We start from the raw sequence: 26,407 nt of genomic DNA, 5'->3' as shown, positions 1-26,407 counted from the left end.
TCCCATTTCTGCAAAATGGCTCTAGCAATAATAATCACACCAAAAAACTAACTTCCTCTGCGTCATGAAAATTATTGTGATTCAGTTCATCTGCTAGATCTTTCTAGGATTTTCTATTTCTTCATCAACTCCATACTTCTTTCCACCCTTTCCTCTCAATTTCCTCAGTGTATGCTGCTTTTAATTGTATTTTAGATTTGGGGGGGGGGGTGGCAAATGGATGGTCTCTCATGAGGCACAGTGGTGGGGTTCTGACTTCCGTCTGGGACTCGTGCCACAGGTATGCTTCTCACTTTTAAACCCTGACAAAATCACTGCCTCTTTCTGAGCTTGTTTCCTCTCCTCTTAATAAGGTGTCACTAAAAAGACATTTAGAAAACTGCCCATTGCAGTCTTGTCGTGGTAGCAGAGAATTGGAGACACCTACAGACACATCATCCAGGAGAATGAATAAGGAAAATGTGATATATGTATAAGATGGACCACTAGAATGAATTAGGTGTAAACACGGCAACATGGCTGGATATCTCAAAAAACAGAATGTTGAGTGAAGAAAGAAACGGAACAAGATTTATAGTACAATACTGTTTATGTAAATTAAAACACATAACAATACCATACATTTCCCACATATACACGTATATGTAAATAAAACACATGAATGGTGGATTGGAAAAACACACGTTAAATACACAAGAGTGGGGTGCCTGTGTGGGAGGGGGGATGGGATTAGGGATGGGTGATGAAGTGGACAAAACAAAACAAAAAAGAATATAAGGGCTTCATATGGACCAGTGATGATACAGTGTGCCAAGAACTGAGGAGTATGGTCAACTCAATTCTGTGCATCTCATAGAGTAAAGTAATTGAGCGCCCAGGGAACAGGCTGACTGGGGAGACTCCCAGGCTTGTTTTTTTTCCCCCCTGTGACATCCATCCCTCTGAATTTAATCAAAGCTTACCAAAATCCCAGCTGTATACAATGGATCCTTCTGAAGGGCTCCTATCCCAGACTGAGCAGTCCCTCCATAAACCATTACTTTGTGTGTGTGTGGAGGGGGGCATTACCTAACCCAACAGTTCCCCCAAGTTTGATCCCCAACTACCAGTCCCCATTCTCCATGGTGGTCCAGTTTCAGGAACACCTTATCTGGGTTTTTGAGGGGAGACTCATACAGGAGTTGGGAGTGGTACCTGGGGGCTCCAGACTTTTGGAAGAGATGGTATTCTCAAGTATCCTGTCCCCCATGTTCAGAGCCTGGGCCAGGGGAGGAAGATCTTTTGAGATGGGAGTCTACCCTCTTGCTACATCCATACATATCAAGTTCCATCTCTCCAACCACTCTGCTTCCTGCTGCAGGCACATACTGTTTTGTCTTCTTTCAATTAGGTGCATATGTGCATGTGTGTGCTCACATGCACTGTATAAGTCTCCACATACAGGCATTTGCTCACATATGTGCCCCAGGCCAGAGTGTGCCCCAACAAAGTCACACAGACACACTGTCTCACTTGACCATACCTCCCTACATGTGGCCATTGCAGATAGGGCACACACCCACCCACACACACAGACAGAAAGAGAAAACATTCAATATAGCATTGTTCATTTCAGTTTTCCATTTACAAAATCCAGTGGTGAATCCAGGCAGTTAGAAAAAAGAAATAGAGGAAAATCCTCCTGAATGTACCCTATCTACCCCCACCCCACTCCCTGGGAAAGGCACCCCCATCACTATCACTGAGAGAACAGGTACCCCCCTGTATACCAGTCTCTCAGCCACTCTGGCCTGCCTTTCCAGGGCCACTCCATAACCAGGCTCATTAATGTCTCTCCTGCCTAGAGTGCCTTCTCCATTCCTCTTGCTTAAGTCGAGGCTTGCCCAGTTCCGGAGCTGTCTTAGGGTAGGGAGGGAGTGTAAGACAAGGGCTTCTATAGGGGAGAGAAAGGGGGTGGAAAAATACAGATCTCCCCCTCTCCCAGGAGATAAGAGGGGGACAGAGAACTTGGGAAAGACCAGGCAAAGAATGCCAGTTTGGCTCACCAGTCCATAAGACTTGATGTGAACCCAGAGTGGGCTCTGCCCTGGGAAGGAGGCTTTGGATCTCCCACCTGGGAAATCTGGCTGCATTCTGCTCCACTTGGGGTGGATGTGATGGTGGAGGGAAGAAGAGGGCGAAGGGCTGTTCAGAGCAAGGAAGGTGGGGGCTAAGGGCCCAGAAGGCCAAGGGTTACCACAGAGGGGCCTGAGGCCCCTGAGGCTTTAAGGGACAAAAGAGGTCAAAGAGGAATGGACTCAAGTCCACAGTGCCTTGGAGCTTATACCACAATGACTTACCAAGGCCCTCAAAGAATTTTCATCTTCAGGAGAGTAGCATGAACTCAGGAGACAATTCTGGGGTTCAACTCTGCTCTGACCCCAGGCTTTGGGATTCAGCCATTCTGGGGAGTTTGACTTTCTCCTTACACTTCCCTGGAGTGCTTCCCTACAGCACCCCCTGGAGGGGTGCTGCTCCTGCCTGTATGGCACCCATCGATTTCAGTGGGGTTGGAGTGGATTTCCATCCTCAGGAAGAAGAGCTGTAGGATGGGGATCCTGGAGGCAGCTTGAGAGAATGCAGCCAAGCTGAGGTCTCTTCAGCTCAAGGCATATTGCTCACATCCTGCTCTTCACCTAACCTGGGTCCATCCCAGAGGCCCTTCTCCCTCCCCTCCTTGTTTCTCAAACAGATGCTCAAGAAACACTTGGGAGGTCTGGACATGGTAGGGATGGATAAAAGACTGGCCTTGGGACCAGGGTTAGCCTAAAACAACATTGCACACAACATAGCAATTAAACCTTGCTCCCTGGGGACCGAGCACCCACTTTGGTCCCTCTCATCAGCAGATCAATTTCATTCAGGCCTTGCTAAAGGACTTGGAAGGAGAGGGTGCATGGGAGCAGAGGGGACAATAAGAGCTCTAGAAGTCTATTTTACAGGACATATTTCCCCCTTCTGGACAATGTCAGAGGAGAGACATTAAAGCAAGAAAGCCTGTCTCCTCAGCTATGAGTAGGAAAACCTGCATTTTCAGTTTTGTTTTTTTTTTCTGAATTGTCACTTCTGAGAGAGAGAGAGAGAGAGAAAGAGGAGAGAGACTGTAGAAGTGGAGAAGGAGGAGGTGGAGACAGGCCCCATAGGACTAGAAATGCATCTTTCCCAGTCCCCACCCAGTCCCCAGCCCTGGGGAGGTGTTGGCAAAGGTGCCTAGATTCCAGGTTGTTCCAGGGTCTGGGGCTGGAGCTCAGAAAGAAAGGCTCCTGTGTGGAGCCCTACCTCTTCCCTTCTGTTGGCTCCATCGTGGTGGCCACAACCTTCTCCCTGCCTGTCTGCCTACTAGCCTGCTTCACATCACACAGTAGGGTTCTCTAGGAGCTGGGGCACCTCCTGTGCCCCAGCAGGGGGCGTGAGTCCTCAGGCACTTCTTGAGGTCCTTGTTGAGCAGAAAGCAGACGATTGGGTTGACGGCAGCCTGGGCGAAGCTCATCCAAACAGCAGTGGCCAGGTAACGGTGGGGCACGGTGCAGGCTTTCACAAACACTCGCCAGTAGCAGGCCACGATGTAGGGTGACCAGAGGAGCAGGAAGAGCAGTGTGATCGCGTAGAACATACGGCCCAGCTGCTTTTCACCCTTGACCTCGTCCATGCCCAGCAGCCGCCGGCTGGCTGCATGCCCATTCTGCCGGATACCCAGTAGGGTTGGTGGCATGGGCCCTCGGCCAAAGCCAGCGATCCAATTGGCAGCAGCCTGGCCAGTGGCCCCAGGGCCATGGAATGTCCAGTTCTGACTGATGGCTGGCACCATCTGCACAGGCTTCATCTTGCGGTGACGATACTCGAAGAGGAGCAGCTTGCCATAGACAGCATGTGTGGCTGCCATAAGCACAGCCAACATAAGCATGAAGCCCAGCGTGTCATTGGCCTTGAAGTAGCGATGCTCAAAGATACACTGGTCCTCCTCACGGATGAACTTGTAGGTGCCCACGTCAAAGACAGGTGGGAAGGCCATGGCCACAGACAGGGTCCAGGCCATGCAGATGACGGCTGCGCATGTCCAGAGTGTCATGCGCTTGGCATAGAAGCGGTGGTGGGCGATGGCCATGTAGCGTGTGACGCTGATGCAGAACAGCATGAAGGCCGCATGGAAGCAAAAGAGCACAGCCATAAAGGCCACAATCTTGCAGCTGAGCGCACTGAAGGTCCATGAGGAGCCGTGGCGCACAGAAGCCAGCACAAAGGGGAAGCAGACGGCAGAGCGTATGCCGTCAGCCAGGCACAGGTCCAGCAGAAAGTAGTAAGGAGCCTTGTGCAGGGCACGGTCCTTGAGCACCAGCAGGGACAAGATGGCGTTGCCCGCCAGGCTCACGCACATGATCAGTCCCAGAAGCACCAGCTTCACGTAAGCCGCTGCTGATGGTGGAGACAGTGCACCGCTCACCTCCTCGGGCTCTCCAGTGGTGTTGGCCATACTGAGGGGCAGGGGCTGCTCCCAACCTTATGGGGTCAGCCAGTCCAGTACTCGATGGGCCCCAGGGGACTCCATCAGTTGTTCTGCTGGGCTGCACCTGCAAATGAGGATAATGGGGGAGACACAGACACAGATAGACAGAGGTATGAGGGCAGGAGAGCGTGAAAACACACACACAGGGGCAGAGAGAGTGAGAAAGGACAGAACAAAGAGAAAATGGACATAAATTGAGACAGAAATGGAGGGGATGAGAAAGAGTTAGAAAAGACAGGGAGACAGACAGAGCCAGAGAGACAAGAAGAGGGGGAAAGAAGGAGAGAGGAGGGAGGGAGAGAGAGAAACACAAGAAAAAGAAACAGTGAGAAACAGATGGAAAGGAAAGGTGAGGAAGAAAGAGAAAGGGCAGTGTTAGTGTGTCTACGCGGCCTCCCCTCTTACTCCCAGCTGGTGTCAGGCCCTGCCCCTGGCCCACTGCTGCTCCTCCTCCCTCCTTGCTGAGTGAGGGGTGCTTCATCTCTCTGGATGTCCTCGGTTACCTCTTTCCTCCATTGGTGGGTCTGTGGGATGGGGATGTGGGTGTGGCTCTTCTCTCCCTTTGTAAAGCCCAAAGGTTGTGTTCTTCAAACTTTTAAAACTGCCACCCATAATAAGAAATACATTTTACATCACAACCTGATACACATACACACATGTGCACATAGAGCTGAACCCAAAGTTTCACAAAACAGTACAGATCCTATATGTAATGTACCTCATTAGCTTTTATTCTATTTCACAGTGGTTTTATTTTTTTCTTTTTGGTTAACACTAGTAGCCACTCATTAAGTAGGTTTCTTTATTCATAATCAAGAACGTGTTTAGCACACTCATGGAACAGTAGGAAGATCAGTGTGGTTGGAACAGGGCAGGCAAGAGAGACAGTGGAAAGTTAATTCACAGAGGGGTCTGGGGCCAGATTGTGCAGGGCTGTGGGCCATGACAAAGACTTGGGTTTTACTTTAAATGAAGTGGAAAGTATGTGTGAACATAAAGATATAGGTATGCTTGTATGTACTCATTTCTTGAAAAACTATTTATTGAGCATCTACTGTGTGCCAGGCACTGGTGACACAGATGTGAAATAAACAGACAAAGGTCTCTGCTCTTGTGAAGTTGACATTGTAGATAATAAAGAAGATACATAGGTGAAATATAGTAGGTCAGATGATGATAAGTTCCTAAATTTAAGGAGGGAAGGGGGATAGGAAGTGCCAGGGGTGGAGGAAGTACAGTTTTGTTTATTTTTGGAAGTACAGTTTTAAATGAGGTGGACAGGGGAAGCTTCATGGAAGAGGTGACATCTGAGCAAAAATATGAAGGAGGTGAGCGAGCCATGTGGATATCTGGGAGAAGAGAAGTCTAGGCAGAGGAAATAGCCAGAACAAAGGGTCTGAGGTGAGACTGCACGTGGTACATTTGAGGAAGAGTAAGGAGGTAGGTGGGATGGAATGAGCAAGGGGAAAGTGGTAGGAGGAGAGCTCAGCAAGGTGGTGAGGCCATATCACATAGGTCACATTGAGGACTCTTGACTTTTACTCTGAGTGAGATGGGTGCCATGGGAGAGTTTTGCACAGAGATAAGATGTGATATGACTCAGGATTGAATGGGATCCTGCTTGCTGTTGTGAGAAGCATAGATCATGTGAGGCGAAGGTAGAAGTAGGGATACTACTTAGGAGGCTCCTGTAGTAATCTGGGTGAGAAAACAGCACCCCTGTGCCCCCCTGCCCTGCTTTATTTCTCTTCCTGGTATTTCTCGCTTCTGATGCACTACATAATTTACCTTTTTTTTATAGTTGTTTTAATTTATTTATTTATATTGTCATATATTTGATGTAAGTATTATATAAGTTACAGACAGTGATTCACAGTTTTAAAGATTATACTTCATTTATGGTTAGTATAAAATATTCACTTTTAAATTTTGATTTATTGCTTGCCCCTCTCTATTAGTAGGAAAGCTCCACGAGGGTAGGGATTATTGACTCACACACTCTAAAAGAGCAGTGCAGAGCCCACCGTAGGCTCTCAGTCAAAAGCTGTCAAATCAATTGGTTGAGGGACTTGGGGGCTAGTGGCTCAGGGAGGGCCACCTGGAGGCATCCAGGTCGGGTTTGCTGAGAAAGCAGCCTGGGCAGCGTGTGAATGGGAGGACGCAGGAAAGCTTGGGGGTAAGTAGGAGAGCTCCTAGTGTATGAGGGCTGGGTGGGGGATATAGGGTGTGATAGGATAGCAGGGCAGGTTTCCCAGGAGAGGCAGTAAAGCAGAAGCCAGAGAAGCCCAGAGCTCCTGCTGGGGCTGGGATGGGATTGAGGTTGTGGGGCTTGAGTGGATGTCTTTCTACCCCCTCCCTCCCTGGAAAATGGCTCCCCTCTGCACTGTTTCTCAGCTCAATCCAACTGAGCCTGCCACAGCCACCTGGGGCCAAACTTTTCTCATGGTACCCCCAAAGTCTCAGAGCCAGTGCCAGTGGACCAAGAGAAGGTGCTAGGGCAGGGGCTTGAGATAAGCGGAGTTGGTGGGCCCCTTCAGCCCCTCAAGGCCTCACAGCTCCCACAGATCTGTGGACTAGCTGATAGCTGGGTGTGTGTAAATATGCACACACACATACACACACACACTCCTTAGCCTTGAGGAGTGGCAGGGGGAAGTGATAAAGACAGAAACTGAATGTAAGACAGAGTCAGACACACAAGTGACAGAAAGAGAGAGGAGCAAAAAGAGAAAGATGGAGACATAGGAACATGGCGGGGAGGGGTGGGAGAAATAAACAGAGAAAGGAAAGAGGTTTACATAGAGAAGAGGAGACAGAAAGAAGAAGAAGAAAGGAAGCCAAAAAAAGACAAACAGACAGACACAGAGAAACAGAGACAGTGCAAGAGACCAACAAGGGAGAAATATAGAGACAGAAAGGGGAAAATAGATGAGAGTGGGAGAGAGAGACAGAGAGAAAAAATAGAGACAGAGAGAGAGAGGGAAGGAGGGAGGGAGACAGAGACAAAGAGATAGAAGGACAGGGATAATGCCAGGAAAGGGAGGAAGATGTAGAGAAATAAAGAGACAGGGTTGGGGAGTGAGAGACAGATATAGAGAGGTGATGGAGATAGAGAGAGGCAGAAATAAAGATGGATACAGAGAGAGGGAGACACAGAGAGACAAACTAAGACCAAGAAAGTGGATAATGTGTAGCTCAGAGTCTCAGTGAAGACAAAACAAACACTAAAACAGAATAAACAAAACAAAAAACCATAAAACAATACTAGCAAACAAACAAAACCCTGGTGTTGCCTGGAAAGCTGGGGTGATAATATAAAAAATGAGGAGAGGGTCTGAGCATGGATGGGCAGCCACAGCCTGGGACCATCCGAGACTAAGGATGCATGTGCATATGCGTAACATGTACACACCTGCTTGTGCCCAGATGTCCTTAGACAGAGGTACACAGACACCAACACAAACACTCAGAATCACATAGGCTACTTCTATAGAGACCAACGGACAGCAACCAGCTCACATATAGGGGCACTGGTGTGCATGTGAGGTGTGCATACACACACACATACACACACACACACACACACACACACACCGTATATTGTGTATGCTGCCTCATTCACACGGCACAGTGTACCCCTGCTTAAACACTGGCGCTTTGTTCTCAATAAGGGTATTACTGCCCCCTAGGGGAAATTTTGGAAATTTATAGGCGCATTTTTTGGTTTCCACAATGCTGGGTGTGTCCCTCTAACATTTTTGGAGTCCGTGAGGATGTTGGCTGTCTGGAGACCTGTAGGGCAATTCCACACAATCAAAATATGTCTCATATCCCATAGATTTTAGGACTTGGCATGAACTGAACCTAGACTCTAACTCTATTTCACTGATAAACACAGTTGTTTCTTTGATTAAATATATCCTGAATTATCCAGGAATGTGGCTGTCATGTTAAGTCTAAAGACTATGCTTTGTTTTGTGGAGTACTTTCTTTGAGTAGTTCACTATTTCGGAAACTCTCATTCCTAGACCTTTGCCTGTCATTTTCCTGCACTTTGTACAAACGGCAGCTTCTGATTTTTCCCCGTCTCTAAATCCATGTTTACCTGTTATGTTACAAGCCTTAATTCACGGAATCTCTTAGGGAGTGTCATGTTCAAACATTTCTGTATTGAAATACAAATTATTTTCTTATAAATCACTTTTATTCCTTATTTATTTATATTAGAGTTAATACAATGTGGATATGGTATAAAATACTATATGTCTTCTTTTGAAATTATATATGCAGAGAGGTTATATTATCTAAGAACTTAATGTCCAGATGGTAAAGGGGTGTTACAAAATGTGTTACATAAAAGAGGGTGTTGTGTACGGGAGGGCTAAGAATTGCTCATATGCACAGACACACCCAGACACACACGCACATACACATACATGTGCAGTGGCCCACAAACCCATTAATTACAACTCCCCTAAAACACACACAAATTCTTAAATCCTGAGAGACACACACACATAAACCTACTCATTGTCACTCACACTCAGGCTCATATATACCCTTTGTCCCAGTGTACCTGATTATTCAAATCTTCTCATGTATTCAAACTCTTGCAACACAGGTATGAAAACAGTGGCATATCTATATTATCACATATACAATCATGGTTACACACGTTAACACTCAGTTACATACACCAGCATGCTCACATGCACTTGAACCCTGACACACACATATATACACACACAAACACACATATGTATGTGTATACAGACAGACTGCCTCTCGGATACCAACAGAAGAAACAGACTAGTTAAAAACTACTCACATATACACACATGTACATACTCTAACACACAGAGACCAACTGATCCAAGATGTCTCACACAGATTAGTTACACTCACCAACACAGATGTGTACACCCTAGCACAGGTACACACAGTTGCCCATTCATGTACATTATGCAGAGAAGTAGACCAGCTCCAATGAACACACACACACACACACACACACACCTTAGCAAAATGCAAGCACAAGCAAACACAAAGAGAAAAGCCAGATATAGTATATACAGATACACTCTCACACACAGGTGTCTATACACACACATTCTTGCTCACAACCCAGATATACTTACTTGACATATACATCCTGCAACAGGTACATATCAAGAGACAAACCTGTGCAAGTGCACAGAGCAGCCAACTCTGGAACATACAGGTGGAAACATTAGCAGAGCTGCCCCGGGCTGGAGCAAGATGGGGCTCAAGGGGACCACATGAGAAGGAAGGTTGTAAATGTCTGGACTGCTTCCTGTAGGAACATCCCAGAGAGTTGGATTATTACTTTGATTGCCACTTTTTGTTCATAATCAGTGAGGCTTTTTGCTTTTGCCCATACATGTACAATGTTTGTTTTTCTTTTAATTTTATCTCATTCTTATTTTGGGGCAATTTTTTTTCTACAAAAAAAGAAGGGCTATATGATTGTAGCTGTTATTACTATCATATAGCATCATGTGCTCAGTTGCTCAATTGTGTCCGACTCTTTGCAACCCCATAGACTGTAGCCTGCCAGGCTCCTCTGTCCATGTGATTTTCCAGGCCAGAATACTGGAGAAGGTTGCCATTTCCGCTTCCAGGGAATCTTCCTGACCCAGGGATTGAACCTGCGTCTCTTGCATCTCCTGCATTGGCAGGTGGATTCTTTACCCCTGTGCCACCTGGGAAGCCCTATGTAGTATTAGGTGTTCCTAGAGAGAATATATCTATTTTGTTAATTTCCTTGATTATTGCTTCTTTTGGGAAGCCCTATATAGTATTAGGTGTCCTAAAGAGAATACACATACTTTGTTAATTTCCTTGATTATTGCTTCTTTATTAAAAAAAAAAAATGTTTTCTTCTAGAACATTTCAAACAGAAATGTAAAAGAATCCTGTAACGAACCTCTGTGCACCCACTGCCCAGCTTCACCAACAGTCAACTCATAGGGTCTTGTTTCACCTATAATCTCACCCAATTCTCCCACTTTCAGAGTATTCTGAAGCTTGTATATTACACCATTTCATCCATAAGAATTTCAGTAATTATTTCTAAAAGATAAGAGCTCTTTAAAAATATTAGAACATTTTTATTATTTCTTTGCTTATTTATTGATCTATTTGTTACTGGCTTTTAATATTTAAAATTTGGCAAATCTGATTCTTGGCAGGATTTCATAATTGATTTCACAATTAGTTTTTATCTCTTTTTTTAGTTCTACCACTTTATTGCTACCAACCCATCTCCCTCCACCCTCGTGCACACATGCTCAGTCATGTAACCCCATGGACTGCGCCCGCCAGGCTCCTCTGTCCATGGACTTTTCTAGGCAAGAATACTGGAGGGGGTTGCCATTTCCTTCTCCAAATTTTTATCTTTTATTATGTAAAAAATTTGTCAACAAACAAGTGCAGCCTGACTACAGTTGAACTGATTCATTAAAGAGAACTCTAAGCCTTTCTGAGTGCTGCTTAAAAATATAGAAGACCTAGAACTTGATTTTGGGGAAAAAAATCAATTTTCGGAAGTCACAAAGGTCTGCTGACCCCTTCAATGGTTCATATTCAAGTAGATTTAATTTTTAAGATATTTCTTTCTTCATCAAATTGGACTTTTTGATCAAAACTGGAAAATCAGGAGACTCATAAGACAAATGCAGTAGTCTCCCCTACAAAATAATCCAGGATATTCCTAATTAAAACAATTTAATGAGGATTGTCTCAGACTTGAGTTCAGCTGCCAATTAGCCCTCTTTACCTCAGCCTAAACATCCAATTCGCACGGAAAAGTTATCAAAAGAAACTTTCCCAGTAGGCTATGTTGGTCAACAGACCACAAAACAATCTATTGCACAGAGAAAGATATGGACCTTTTGAAGCATCTAGAAGAGCAAATTAAGAAACTGGGCTCTTTTTTGAGATGAGTTAGAACATTCTTAGATGGAGATCAACCAGCTAGTAACAAGGTTATGCAATTAACCTGTAAAGCTAAGATGCCTGCCCAGTAGAATCTTTTATGTTAGCAGTCTGCTGGGAAATTGTCCACACATTTGAGACCAAATAAAAAAGGGGACACTTTCAATGATATCCGTTAGGAGACACACTGATGACAGGTCAAGGGATATCAAGATAACACTAAGCCAGAAGATCACTGAATCAAAGAAGTTTTCATTTTATATTGATATATCTCAGGATGTTGATTAACTGTTATTGGTTTATAGTACTGGTCAGAAAGCCTTAAGAGAAATGCCAGAAGCACCAAAAAAACTAAGGTTGAAGTATTCAAAGTGATAGATAAATATTTTGAAATACTGTGGAAACTCTGCACAAGTCTGTGGACTGATGCTGCTGTTGTGATGGCAGAAAGTTTACAGTTGGAATTTGTTCTGAAAATGCTGAGAGTCATCCATGAAGGAGCCTTAACCTATAAAAGTTTGCCCAAAGGTCTAACTTCTACTGTAAATGATGCCAGGTGAATTTAATTAGATCAAGGCATTACCCACCCACTTATCAGCTTTCTCTGGAGCACTGAAATCAGTATACCTTTCTCTATTGTTTTAAACCTAAGTGTGTAGGATATTATAAAGGAGTTATGAGCTAAAAGAAAAATTTCAGCATTCCTTTGTGAATGATTCTCCCTTTGCAGATTGGATGCTTACTGGTTTCAACACATGGCTCTTTGAGCACGTGAATGAAATATATCAAAAATTTTCGACACTCAAAGATACATGAAAGTATGCTGATAAGGTTTATGGATTTGAAGCCAAACGTCACCTTGGAAGAAGTCAAGTGAAGTATGGTTCCTTGGGTGATGCTTAGTTACCGTTACAAGGTAATACTAAAGAAGACTTATTATGAATAGGACAAGGTCTACTTAAGGGAAAACTTCATTACTTTTAAATGCTCAAAATGAAAATTTTCTGTTGGATTCAAAATTCATGACCATTTGTTACAAGAAATTTCAACATCACATTTGATTGAAAGAAAAGAAAGAGGGGTTAGAGTTCAAGAAGGAGCTCACCTTTGAAGCACAAAATTCAAAGGCTAAGAATTATTGATTATTGATGAGAAAAGTTTTAACCAATTAAAAAAATACCCTCTATTTGCTACCACTTACTTATGCAAATGGTTTCCTCTTGACAGTGATTACTAAGAGATAGAAGAGGTTATGTAGCTATTCCCAACATAAAACCTGGGTCTCTGCCTGGCCATGGCAAGAATGAGTGAGTTATAAAAGGGAGGTGAAAAAGGGAAGTGTGCTCAAGCAGTTGTTCCATTTCTTAAGAAAGGTTGGTAAGGTGTGAAAGCACCAGCCATATTCAACATAAGAAACTGCGCCTGATGCTTCAGAGAAACCAAAATGATACCTGATGGCCCCAAAACTCATGCTTTTAAGTGAGTTTTCTGAACTATGCTGCTACATTTCATACATCCAAGCTAATTACAAGGGCATTAGGGCAAACTATGCCCAAACAACCTCCATGGAATGGGTCTTACCTTTTGACATCAAGAAGAGACAGGCCACAATAGAAATTTATATCCCGGTCAAAAGTACCAATGGTTAGTTGCTTTATGTTTTGTTTGGGCTTTTACCAAGATGTACAATAATTATATAAATTATCTATGCTCAGCACTAAGTGATTTACCAAATCATGATGAAAACGACCATAAAATAAATCAAGACAGTCATGACTGAACATGCAGAAGTGGGCATGAATGTTGACCACTACAGATTTGCATGAGTGAATTAAAAAGTTATGTTTACAGAAGTGAGCTCAAGTGTGCCATGAAAAAAATTGGAAAAGATTTCATTGAAAAGTTGTATACAGGGACTTCTCGGAAGTACAGTGGTTGAGAATGTGACTGCCAATGCAGAGGACACGGGTTTGATCACTTGTCTGGGAAGATTCTATGTGCCATGGGGCAACTAAGCCTGTGTGTCAAAACTACTGACCCCACGCTCCACAACGACTGAAGCCTACATGCCCTAGAGCCTGCACTCCACAACAAGAGAAGACACTGCAATGAGAAACCCATGCATCACAATGAAGAGTAGCCCCGCTTGATGCAACTAGAGAAAGCCCACGCACAGCAACAAAGACCCAGTGCAGCCAAAAATGAATAAATAAATAATTTAAAAAATTGCATACAAATCCAACACTAAATAACTTCTAAAACTTGGCATTTTAATTTCCTTATCACAACTTTTATAACATAAAGAAAATGTAAGGAATTTCTTTTCCCCAAACCCCAGTACCCCAAAATCCCCTTAAAGTTTACTATGGTGTGCCATACAAATATTTCACCTTCTCTGTGTGCTTGACACATTCACAGCTAGTCATATTGCATAGACACTTGCAGACGCAAACAGATACACAGCACACAGGCAAAGGTGTACATGGAAATTCAAATATGCACTCACATCCAGACTTACTGCGTCTGATAAGTGCAATTGGATGCTCACACACATACCTCCTTTCCTACACAGAATGAGTTAGGCATGTGTGTAGGTGTCCACCTACCAGCAAATCATGCAAAGATTTATATAACACACATATAACCACCCTTCTATAGAAATACAGCCCTAGGCACTGATACATTTGCCATTCACATGAGCACGTGCAGACACACACACCTACAGACCAAATCGTATGGACTTATATGCTTTCAGACACAGTCATACATGCACAGATGTAAGATCTGACATTCAGACACAGGGTACGTCCTGCTCACATCCTACAGATCTAAGCCCTTCCCCACCCCCAGGCTCTTACACTAAGAGATTTAAACCTACTCTCTTATATAAATCCTACCCTGGCACACATACATATATACACAATACAGACTTGCTCACACATACAGACACATGGCTCAGGCTCACTGCTACGTACACAGAGGCAGGTAGGCATGTGGAGCAATGCAGACTCATGTATACACACACACATAGCCACTGCTGCTTATAAACATAAACAGACACACTGATTCACACCTACACATGCATTCACATGACACAGAACACATATCTTAGTACATGGCCATAAGGCATAAATCCTCTTCACACATCCACATCAACCCACATCATCACATATAAACCTGAATACCAATCTTCTTACATTTACAGACACTCACAACATGCATACATTTACACTCTGACCATTAAAAAACCCATTTACAGTTAAAAACACACTGTGTACTGACACAGATACAGGTATATGCACTCATACACTCAGATGTGTGTATGCTGGGAAACATACACACAGGGCCAAACCCCCTCCATCAACCTCCCAGAACCATGCTTCCATTCTCATATACCCATGGTTTTATACACACACTGGGACACATATAAGTACAAACCCACTTTTATGTACAAACACACTCTCACATACAGCCAGGATGAGCAAATACATGTGGATACTGATAATGTGGCAAATATGCATATAGAAACTACCCCATTCACACTTACAAATAGGCACATGTGACAATTATAGTACTGGGTAACGCCATATAAGGTGCCAAACACAGTCCAAAGCACTTTTTGAATATTAACTCATCCAATTTTCATCCTATAAAATAGGCAGTATTATTACCCTACTTTACAGATAAGAAATTAGGGTATAGAACAGACTTTTGGACTCTGTGGGAGAAGGCGAGGGTGGGATGATCTGAGAGGATAGCATTGAAACATGTATATTATCAAGTGTGAAACAGATCGCCAGTCCAGGTTGGATGCATGAGACAAGTGCTCAGGGCTGGTGCACTGGGATGACCCAGAGGGATGGGATGGGGAGGGAGGTGGGAGGGGGGATCAGGACGGGGAACACATGTAAACCCATGGCTGATTCATATCAATGTATGGCAAAAACCACTACAATATTGTAAAGTAATTAGCCTCCAACTAATATAAATAAATGAAAAAAAAAAGAAATTAGGGCATATTTGAGGTTAGGCGACTTTCCCAAAGTCACATAGCTAATAAAGGCAGAACTAGGATGCAAACTCAGATCCTGGCTTGAAACCTTACAGATTCAACTTACTCACATGTAGAAACACACTCACCTCATACACATATACAGATACACACTACTCTATCACAAGCACATGTACACACAAGCCATGTACTCAGGCTCAGGAACAGTCACATACATACACATACATAAAAACTCCATACATATACACATACATATATATGTCTGTATACACATACACAGACAACCCAGCAGAGGTGTATTTTGCCCCAGGAAAGATATACACATTCACACACATTCCCCAAATCATGCACCCCACCAAGACACACCCACACTATCAAACACACACACATACCACCAACACACCATCTAGATAAATCCACATCACATACAGATGTACCCACATCCATAGATATACTCCCTACCCAGATATAATAAACTGTGGAAAATTCTGAAGGAGATGGGAATACAGACCACCTGACCTGCCTCCTGAGAAATCTGTATGCAGGTCAGGAAGCAACAGTTAGAACTGGACATGGAACAACAGACTGGTTCCAAATAGGGAAAGGAGAACGTCAAGGCTGTATATTGTTACTGTGTTTATTTAAATTATATGCAGTGTATATCATGAGAAATGCTGGGCTGGATGAAGCACAAGCTGGAATCAAGATTGCAGGGAGAAATATCAATAACCTCAGATATGCAGATGACACCACCCTTATGGCAGAAAGTGAAGAAGTACTAAAGAACCTCTTGATGAAAGTGAAAGAAGAGAGTGAAAAAGTTGGCTTAAAACTCAATATTCAGAAAACAAAGATCATGGCATCCAGTCCCATCACTTCATGGCAAATAGATGGAGAAACAGTGGAAACAGTGGCAGACTTTATTTTGGGGGGCTCCAAAATCACTGCAGATGGTGACTGCAGCCATGAAATTAAAAGATGCCTGCTCCTTGGAAGAAAAGTTATGACCAACCTAGACAGCATATTAAAAAGCAGAGAGAGATGTTACTTTGCCAATAAAGGTCCATCTAGTCAAGGCTATAGTTTTTCCAGTAGTCATATATGGATGTGAGAGTTGGACTATAAAGAAAGCTGAGTGCTGAAGAGTTGATGCTTTCAAACTGTGGTGTTGGAGAAGACTCTTGAGAGTCCCTTGGACTGCAAGGAGATCCAACCAGTCCATCCTAAAGGAAAGCAGTCCTGAATATGCATTGGAAGGACTGATGTTGAAGCTGAAACTCCAATACTTTGGCCACCTGATGCAAAGAGCTGACTCATTTGAAAAGACCCTGATGCTGGGAAAGATTGAAGGTGGGAGAAAAGGGGACGACAGAGGATGAGATGGTTGGATGGCATGACCAACTCCATGGGCATGAGTTTGAGTAAACTCTGGGAGTTGGTGATGGACAGAGAGGCCTGGCGTGCTGCAGTCCGTGGGGTCGCAAAGAATCGGACACAACTGAGCAACTGAACTGAACTGAACCCAGATATACCCAAACACTCTCACACACTATCCATATATTTCACATGCACACACATCACTCAGATATACTTTATCTCTCTCCCATACACCATCCAGAGAAAACCTCATACATACTACTTAGATATATCCATTCCCACATGCCCCACCCCAAGTGGGTACACTATTCTTTTTCTCACACACTATTTAGATGCACCCACTCTCACACACACACAATACTAACACACTCTCTCACACACACACCATCTAGATACACCTCATACATATATATACCTCATACATATATACCTCAAATACACCTACATTCAGAGGCACTCCACCCAGATACAGCCACACTTACACAAATTCCCAACTCAGTATACCCACACTCTCACATACCACATTCAGATACACCCAAACTCACATTCCCAATCTAGAGCCCTCATACCCAACCCAGGCACACCTACAGTCTCTTTCACATGTGGTATTAAGACACACCCACAATGATACACACACCATTCAAAAATACTATACTTACAAACACCTTACCCAGATACACTCACCTAACTCAAATACATCCAAATGCACATAATCCAGAGACACCCTACACATGATCCAGAGACACCTACACATAATCCAGAGACACCCACTCACACACAAATCCTATCCATGTACACCCACACTTCTCTGTCTCTCTCTCTCACACATAAACACACAGAACCCCACTCACACAGCCCCAGCCAGATACATCCTCTCATACATATACACAGTATCCAGATTCATCCCCTGTGGACCACTAAGACACATTCACACCCACATGCATCATCTAGATATGCTCCACTACCATCTAGAAACGTCTGCAAATTCACACATACACATACACCCAAATATATTCAACTTTCACACATACTGTCCAGGTGCACTTCCCCACACATTCCACTGACCAGATACACCCAATGTTCTTATCCTCTCCACACCACCCAGATGCACCCACATTCTAAACTCATACTTCCTACCCAGCAATGTCCCCCAAACACTCTCTTCCACACACCTCATCCGATTATATACATACTAACACACATACTCAAGTATATATACACCCAGATACACAATCAAAGCTTTAACAACACACCATCCAGATATACCTTAATACACCACCCAAATACACCTGTGCTCTCACCCACCCACCATCGAGATACATTCACATTCAAACACACTCCATCCACACAGTTTCACAAACAGCCTATATATACCACACTCTCTCACACATCATCCAGATATACCCACTGACACCCCAACACACATTCACTCCCTAACACACTCACATTCACTCCCTGACCCAATCAAACCCAAACACTTCTACCCCATCCAGATACACCTACCCACTCCTCCTACTGGATGCATTCATGCTGTCACACTCCCATCACACTCAGAAACACCTACACACTCTCTTACACACACACACACACACACATATAATCTAGCTCCCCCTCTCTTAATCACCATCATCCAGAATACCCACCTGCCACACACACCATGAGAATAAAGCCATGCTCTCTCACATACACCACACACACCTCACTCACATGTACCCCTCACAGCATCCATAGGTACTCCCAATTATATACACACTCACACTTCACCCTCACTCAGATGTGCCCAAGTTCTCTCTTACACACACACACACACACACACACACACACACACACACACAACCATATTGATATACTCCATACACACTTCCAGTGCCTAGATACACTTGTGCTGTCACCCACCTACACACCATCCAAATTTACCCACACTTGAATGCCCCAGTCCAATGCACCCATACTCCCTCATACACTTACTCTACTCAGAAACACTCATACTCCCTCTTATACACATAACATAGATAGGTCCACAATGTAAAACATACATCTAGATAGCCCCTCACTCTCTCTTGCACCACCCAGATACACTCATACCCACATATCCCTAAAATATATACATTCTCACATATCTTCCCACATAGCTACACCCAGAGTGTCACTCATACCATCCTCCACCCAATAGGCCAATGGTCTCATAGTGCCTCACAAATGCATCATTCACATACACCCACATCCACACTCATCACCCTCAAATACACCCAAATGTCTCACATACAAACCCTATCCAGAAACACCCAGGGTCTCTCTTACATACACACAAACCAGATCCTTCTCTCTCTCTCTCTCATCAAATATAGAACCTCTTCCACACACATCCTACTCTACCTGAATGTACCTTCCCTTTTCACTTATACATACACATTTAGATCTAGAATTCTGCCTGGATAGCACAATTTGGGTGCTGTGTGTAAAAACCATTTGCCAACCTTTGATACCACACAATGCCATTTTGTTCTGTGCCTTTGGTGGTGGCAGGAAGGATGGGAAAAGAGGTCTTTGTGTTTCAAGAAATCCTTTTCTAAAGGGGCCATAGGCCCCATTCCCTCGTAGGACATCAGTCATTATTGGTTTCACTTCCTGAGTGTGAAGATGACAGGAATTATCCTGAGACCCATACAAGAGCCCAGCATATGGTCAAGGCCGGAGAAGCCCCAGAAGGTGGTTATGGATTGCTGAAGTGTTATGGCTTCTATTCTCTAGGATTTCTACACAATTAAAGCCAGACATGATCTAGCAGGGTACCACTCACTCTCAGACATGCACGTAAATACATGCCGGGGTACACAGAGCATAATGCAGACTCACAAGTATCCTCCCTTATCTTCCCCTTCAATGATCAGATCTATCTGCACAAGCCCAAGGCCAAATCTCTTTCCCTGAGCCATGCACATGCACAAATACCTACCCTCATCCCCACACATAGGTACTCCCATGACAGTGAACACTCATACTGCACTTGGTACTGCATATGCACATCCATTTATCCTCAAACACAGACATATAGGCATAGCATATATTCACATGACAATGCCCATGAAGGGCATACATTCAGTCACAAACACAAGTGTATACACAAGCAAATTTATGCATATGTTCATAGACAGGCAGACTCTGTATCACACCCAGTAAGACAATGACCAAACATGACACACAGAAGTGAGTTCCCAAATATATACATGTACAGTCCCAGACATTACCACATATGCATATTCATACATACGCACACAAAGATGTACTCACACACACAAAAACCCAGATGTGCACATGCTTATAATTTAGATGGTGTACTCATACATGGCATTCTAACACACACAGACATACACACAACTGGGCATGTACACCTATAAGCATATTCACATGAACTTAGGCTGGTACATCATTCCTCCATGCATGAAATCAGACACGAAGACACAAATTACTTACAAAACATGCTCACTCACAATTACACACACCATGTATGTATGTTGAGACATGTTCATACACCCATATGAGAAACCATGCAAACAAAAGAAGAGTCATGCACATGTGGAAGAATAGTCACATATTCTCACAAACTTGTACACCTGCACAAGAAGAATTGCTAACACTCATCACAGACACACTCATGCAAAGACATCCTCACACACACACTCAAATGCACTTACAGGTCAAGAGGGGTGTGTATATATACTCACTTATACTGTTCTACAACATACACTCCAAAATAAACAATGGTATACACAAATACACATATACAAATAATTAGAACTGTACAAACTGGTACAGTTTGGACACCTGTACATTCAGACAGACACACACATGGGCATATTTACACACACATACACTTAGATGTGTGTGAATACACAGGCAAATATACAGACATGTTCACTCAAGTGCACACACAGCTAATATTCACACATACTAGCATACACAAAGGCATTCAGTCACTCACAGGCATTTCCACACTCACACATTCAAACTCACTCAGAAATTCAAACAAAATACATAATGAGACATGTGCATCCAAGAATTATGAGAAGTAGCTGCTCATGCAAACCACACTCAGAAATGCACTTGCACACAAGAGTGTACCCACAAACACAAGTAGATGTATACATGAATGTAGCCATTTACCTATGCACACAGCCTTTTGTGCATATATTTAAAGGTGTATAGCCCTCAGCCATACCCATATTTTCAAATGTGCACACACAGGCAAACCCACAAGATATACTTTCATGCACAAAACATGTGCATTCACATACTCTCCCCTTCCCACACAATTAATTCTTTTTATACTAGTGTGACCATCTACACTAACATTTCCCTAATCAGATGTGGACCCAACGGTCTGTCTACAGACAATATGTTTTCAAACATGTACACACAGACATAGACATACTTCAAAATGTTGCAGAATCCACAAAGACATTCACACACAGGCCTACTCATACATATACATGACAGGCACACCTATGCAGAAGCGTGTTCACACACACATACCCTCCCATACATGCATGGACACACACACAAGCCCGTTCACTTAGAAATACATCATTTAGATGCACCTATACTCATATGCACACATGGGTACACACAAATATACACAATCAGATACACCCAGGCAATCACCTAATAGGATATGCACACCTAGGCATTCTGAAACCCTCATACTCATACAAATACAATCAGACATGTACATTCAAAGACAAATGGATACCACACACATATAACACAGCCAGACATTCAACAGGCCTATTGGCTCAGAGAAACAACACCCTCACTCAGGCTTAGGATCAAACATGCCCATTTGCTCACCCAGACAGATATGCAAAGTCATACCCACTCCCTTGTAGAAATATGATCCTACTCAGACACCTACACACTTGAACACCATCATGTGACCTGCTCATACACACAGACTCATACACATTCATAGTGCCCATGAACAGATGCACACACACAGCCATATGTTTTCAGTTGCACATATATACCCATGCTCAGGCCTAGATGCCTCTGGACCACGTGTGGGAGTCTCTCCCTTCTGTACCAAATGCTTCTTTAGAAAAGTCTAGTCTGTACCCCAGAATGCCACCCCCCTGCCCCTACAGAGGAGGTCTTCTGGGCCTCAGTGTTTCCCCTCCCTCTACTCCCCTGGCTTTGACAACTGTCCTCCAGCCATTGACCCCTCACACAGTGGTCCACCACATCTCTACATTCAGAAACCAGCCAGTGGACCCAACTGTCCCTCCAGCCCAAGCTCTATGTTGGGAACTCCCTGGGACCTGTCCCCCACAGCTCTGGCTGCTACATGGGCCACACCTGAAGCCCTGTGATCTCAGAAGCTTCAGCCTTGTCACCAAACTCTTGCCAAGTCTCCCCTCAACAGGGAGATGCATATATCACCAGTCAGCAATGCTGCAGGCTATAAGCCAGGTCTCTGCTAGCTCATGGGGGCTCAAGCATCTATATGTGTGTGCACAGACAGGGGAAAGTGTAGGGAAGGATCCTAGAGGAGGGTGGGCGCAGGAGGCTCTGCCTACAGCCACCACATATTCCTCCTTAGATGAACAGTCACAACACAGAATTGCTCCTGCCTCCCTCCCTTCCATGCCCCTCCCCCATTTACCTACCTGCTGACCACCCCCCAGATCTCAGCAAAGACCCTGGAGAAGAGGGGCCACTCCTTCCTCCAAATAAGTAATGACAATATTAACCATGAACAATCACCAACAATATTGACCATGAGCTTTGCTGACATTGCTTCAGGGTCACTTCTACAAACATCCTTTACTTACATGCACCAACTCATTTTGTCACTACACACACCCATGAAGGAAGGGTTACCAGTCTCTTTGACAGATGAGAAAACTGAGGTTCAGTAAGTTTCACTTTCACTATAAGCTGCAGAGCCAGTAGTTGAGGGAGGTCTCCCTGGAGAATCCATGTTCTCCGTGTACCAGGCTTTCTTGCCTCTTCAGGCAGAGGGACGAGTGGCCAACAGCATGCAAGGCCACAATATCTGGGGAGTCCCAGACACAATGTGGACGTCTGAAACAGACTGAGAGCCTTGGATTAAGGTTAGGGCTCACACTGTGGAGGCAACCATGTTGTGTCTGGCCCCTACAGGGTGTTGCGTGGCATGGTCCTTGCCCCCACCACGGCATCAGGCAGTCTAGGGCCTGGAAGTGCTTCTCACCCCCACCTCACCTTCCTTTTAGCCCTACAGTGGCTTCCAACCCCTAGCTGGAAATCACAGCAGTATCTTCCATAGTGAGTGAGCAAAAGTCTTTGCTACCTGTAGGGAGAGACAGGGGAAGGAAGGAAAGAAGGAAGAAAGGAGTGGGGGGTGGTCTGGGCTGGAAGCAGCTTCTCTACCCATCTGCCAGCTCATACACATGGGCAGACACACATACACAGACACACGCTGCATGCTGGCCAAGGAACCTGGCTGAGAGTGGAGAAGGGAGAGCAGGAAGCTGCAGGAGGCTGAGCCTGCCCAGGGTGCAGGCATTGTGAGGGGAGCACAGTCGGGCTCCAGACATGCCTTCCACAGATAGCACACAAGGAAATATTAACACAGCCTCGTGCTCAAACGCAACCATAATTATAAAAATAGACCCTGTACAGGGAAACAGGTGGTGGTTCCCTTCCTCATGGGACATCTGGGATCGAGGAAGATAGGGAGGGCTAGAGGACTCTCCAGGCTTGGGTGCCCAAGTAGTCCTTGTGATGGAGCAGAAAGAGAGACACAGTCAGAGAGAGAGAGCATGTCAGTGATAGAGACTCTGGAATATGTGTGGGGGGACAGAAGTCCCAGCCCCCCATCATCGATGGAGGGATGCTGACTACTTACCTAGGCTCTCTCAGCAGGGCTGTCTTGAAATCCAGGAAGGGGGCTGAAGCTGTCTCACTCGGGATAAATCACAGCCCAGGCCATACTGTGGGACCCTCAGTGATCTGGCAGCCAGTGACACTCCTGCTTCTGTTGCCGTGGATACAGCCGGGCTGGTCTAAATTGAAGACATCAGGGGAAGCAGGCACTGGAGGAGTGCACTGGGCAGGGCTGGGGGTGATGGGGAACACCAGGTGGGCAGCACACAGCCTTGAGGTGCCCGGCTAGCTGGCAGGTGGGGGTCCGGGCAGGTGCTTCCCCAACTACACACTCCCTCCCCCATCTTCATGCCTCCGCCAAGCTGGGAGGGGGGCCAACACTGGCCCCTGCTACCCGTCTGCCCGTCAGCCCGCCAGGCTGCCGGTCTCCCCCTTCCCCCTTCCTGTCTGCCTGCTGGCCGCGCCTTTTGTCCTCAGAAGACACGGTCCCTGTGGGGCCTCTGCCAAGCCTCTAGCAGATGCTCAGGGTCCCGGGCTCCTCCCTGGAAGCACCCGGGCCATGGCCTGGGAGAGCCCCAGCTTGGGGGAGCTCTCATCCAGGCTCAGCCCGCTCCCCAGGCCTTCAGGGATGGGGAAGAGGTGCAGGTCCACAGCCAGAGGCAGCAGCAGAGGTGGAGTTGAGAAGGGGATGGACGCCAGAAAGAGGGGGTGGGGTGGAGAGAGAGGCTGGCCTGATAGCTGTGTCCTGGGTTTTAGATCCGGGTTGAGGAGGGTGGCTCAGAGCATCCGAGGGGGGTCCTGATGCAAAACAGGGGCACTATGAGCCTGCCGGAGGGACCCTCCAGGCCTGGGAACCACCCCAGTTCACACAAATGTAGGCCCCAAGATGCTGAGGACTCCCAACCTGGATAGGGCATTGGCGGGGAGCCCAGGGCACTAAGCTGGACCCCATCTGGCCTGTCCGTCCCCCCTCTCCTCGATTTGCACGGTCCCTGCCTCAGGGGCGGGCGGAGGAGGGAGGGAGGCAGGGAGGGAGAGGGAGGGAAGGAGGGAGGCAGAACAGGCAGGGAGACTCCCAGCCGCCAGCCTGGTCCTCCCTGGGGTGGGGCAGGGAGGGAGGGCTGGGGAGTCCGGAGAGCAGCCGGCTGGCTGGCTGGCTGGCCGGCCGACTGGGTCGGGATGGCTGGCGAGGTGGCTGCGCTGCCAGGACAATAGCTGGCTGGGGAATTCAGACTCCAGTCTTTCTGAGATGCTGAAGAGAGGCACGCATGGAGGTGTGGAGAGGTAGCTAAGAGGCCGCTCAGAGAACAACTCTACACGGGCTACAAAGTTCAGAGGAGGCAGGGGTAGGAGGGATCTGTGGTTGGGGTCAGGGCAGAAAGGTCTGTGGAAGTTTCTCAAAAGCTTTCATATGGGAGGGATGCTTAAAGCTCTGAGAGATAGGACAGACAATCTTATTTAGAATGGGTTCTATGGGCATTTTCCCAGGAAGGCCTGCAGGTGGGCAGGTGTTGGGGGGAGGGCGGGGCTGGGAGCGCTGCCCATCTCTGAACAACCCTTCGTTGGACGTCATCTCCTGTGCCACCCCTACTTTCTCTGGGCCAGTAGACAGACACGCACCCATGACAGCAGAATGGGACAGGTGAGGAGGAAGCCTTGTAGGCAGAGGTTTGAAGGCAAGGAAAAAAATATTTCTGTCCTGAATAGATTAAATTGAGACCAAATGATGCTATGGTGGTTCCCCTAATTTATAGCATTTAAGAATTCCAGTTCTCTTCATATATGCAATTTTCTTCTATTTCTCTTCTTCCCTCATTCACTGGTTCACTCGTTTATTAAACATGGCTGTATGCTAGGTTCAGGGTGCTTGTGTGTGCTCAGTTGTGTCCAACTCTTTGCGACGCCATGGACTGTAATCCGCCAGTCTCCTCTGTCCATGGCACTCTCCAGGCAAGAATACCAGAGTGGGTTCTGGTGAATCAGATTTGCTCTCTGCCCTTAGGAAACCCTTCCTCCATTACCAAGTTGTGATCCTGCAATCCACCTGCATCTAAAACCTCGTAAAGTCTGTGAAATGTGGATCCCCAGGTACACCTACCCAAAATACTAATTTAGGAGGCTTGAAATGAAGCTCCAACATGTGTATTTTGACACGGCCATCAGGTGGTTATTGTTATGTTTGGGCATCATGTTTTGGAGAGGGAAGAAAACCCATGAGTCAAATATAAAGTCACAATGGAAGATTTTGAACTGAGTGATAATGAAAATATTATATCTGAAATTCTGTGGGATGCTGCTAAGGCTATGCTTAGAGAGAAATTTATAGCCTTAAACATATATATTTTTTAAAAGGCTGAAAATCCATCTCATGGTATGCTTACCAAAAGGCATATACAATAATGTGCATTTCATAAAGGCAGTGTTTTTAATAGTTCAAACTCGAAACAACCTAAATGTCATTAAGAATGATAAATAAATTGTCTTATATTCACACAATTCAATACTACACATTGATGGGAAGAAATGCCCCACAACCACATACAACAATATGGATGGTGTGCATATGTGTGAGTGCTCACGCTCAGTAGTGTCTAACTCTTGGATTGTAATCTGCCAGGCTCCTCTGTTCATGGAATTTTCCAGGCCAGAATACT

The 26,407-nt window shown here is 45.2% G+C and overlaps 1 protein-coding gene across 2 annotated transcripts; it reads right to left on the bottom strand.

Annotated features, from left to right (window-relative positions):
• Positions 1-1,297: 1,297 nt before the first annotated feature.
• GPR173 (G protein-coupled receptor 173) lies at positions 1,298-24,435 on the bottom strand. Of its 2 annotated transcripts, XM_061136271.1 has the most exons (3): positions 23,776-24,435; positions 9,682-9,857; positions 1,298-7,214 (listed from the first exon to the last, which is right to left on the bottom strand). In XM_061136271.1, exon 3 carries the CDS (start codon positions 4,508-4,510, stop codon positions 3,389-3,391), a length of 1,122 nt encoding a protein of 373 aa, XP_060992254.1. In that variant the 5' UTR covers positions 4,511-7,214; positions 9,682-9,857; positions 23,776-24,435; the 3' UTR covers positions 1,298-3,388. The 2 variants fall into 2 exon arrangements, with proteins under 2 accessions (XP_060992254.1, XP_060992252.1); XM_061136269.1 differs by lacking the exon at positions 9,682-9,857 and having other exon boundaries at positions 1,298-4,607.
• Positions 24,436-26,407: the final 1,972 nt, after the last annotated feature.

This window comes from Dama dama, chromosome X (assembly GCF_033118175.1).
Source record: "Dama dama isolate Ldn47 chromosome X, ASM3311817v1, whole genome shotgun sequence".
NCBI classification, from domain to species: Eukaryota; Metazoa; Chordata; class Mammalia; order Artiodactyla; family Cervidae; genus Dama; species Dama dama.
This window is presented reverse-complemented; position numbering and strand designations above follow the sequence as displayed.

Excerpts from the sequence above, each read along its gene's own strand:
- GPR173 (XM_061136271.1), bottom strand. The coding sequence starts at position 4,510 with ATGGCCAACACCACTGGAGAGCCCGAGGAGGTGAGCGGTGCACTGTCT.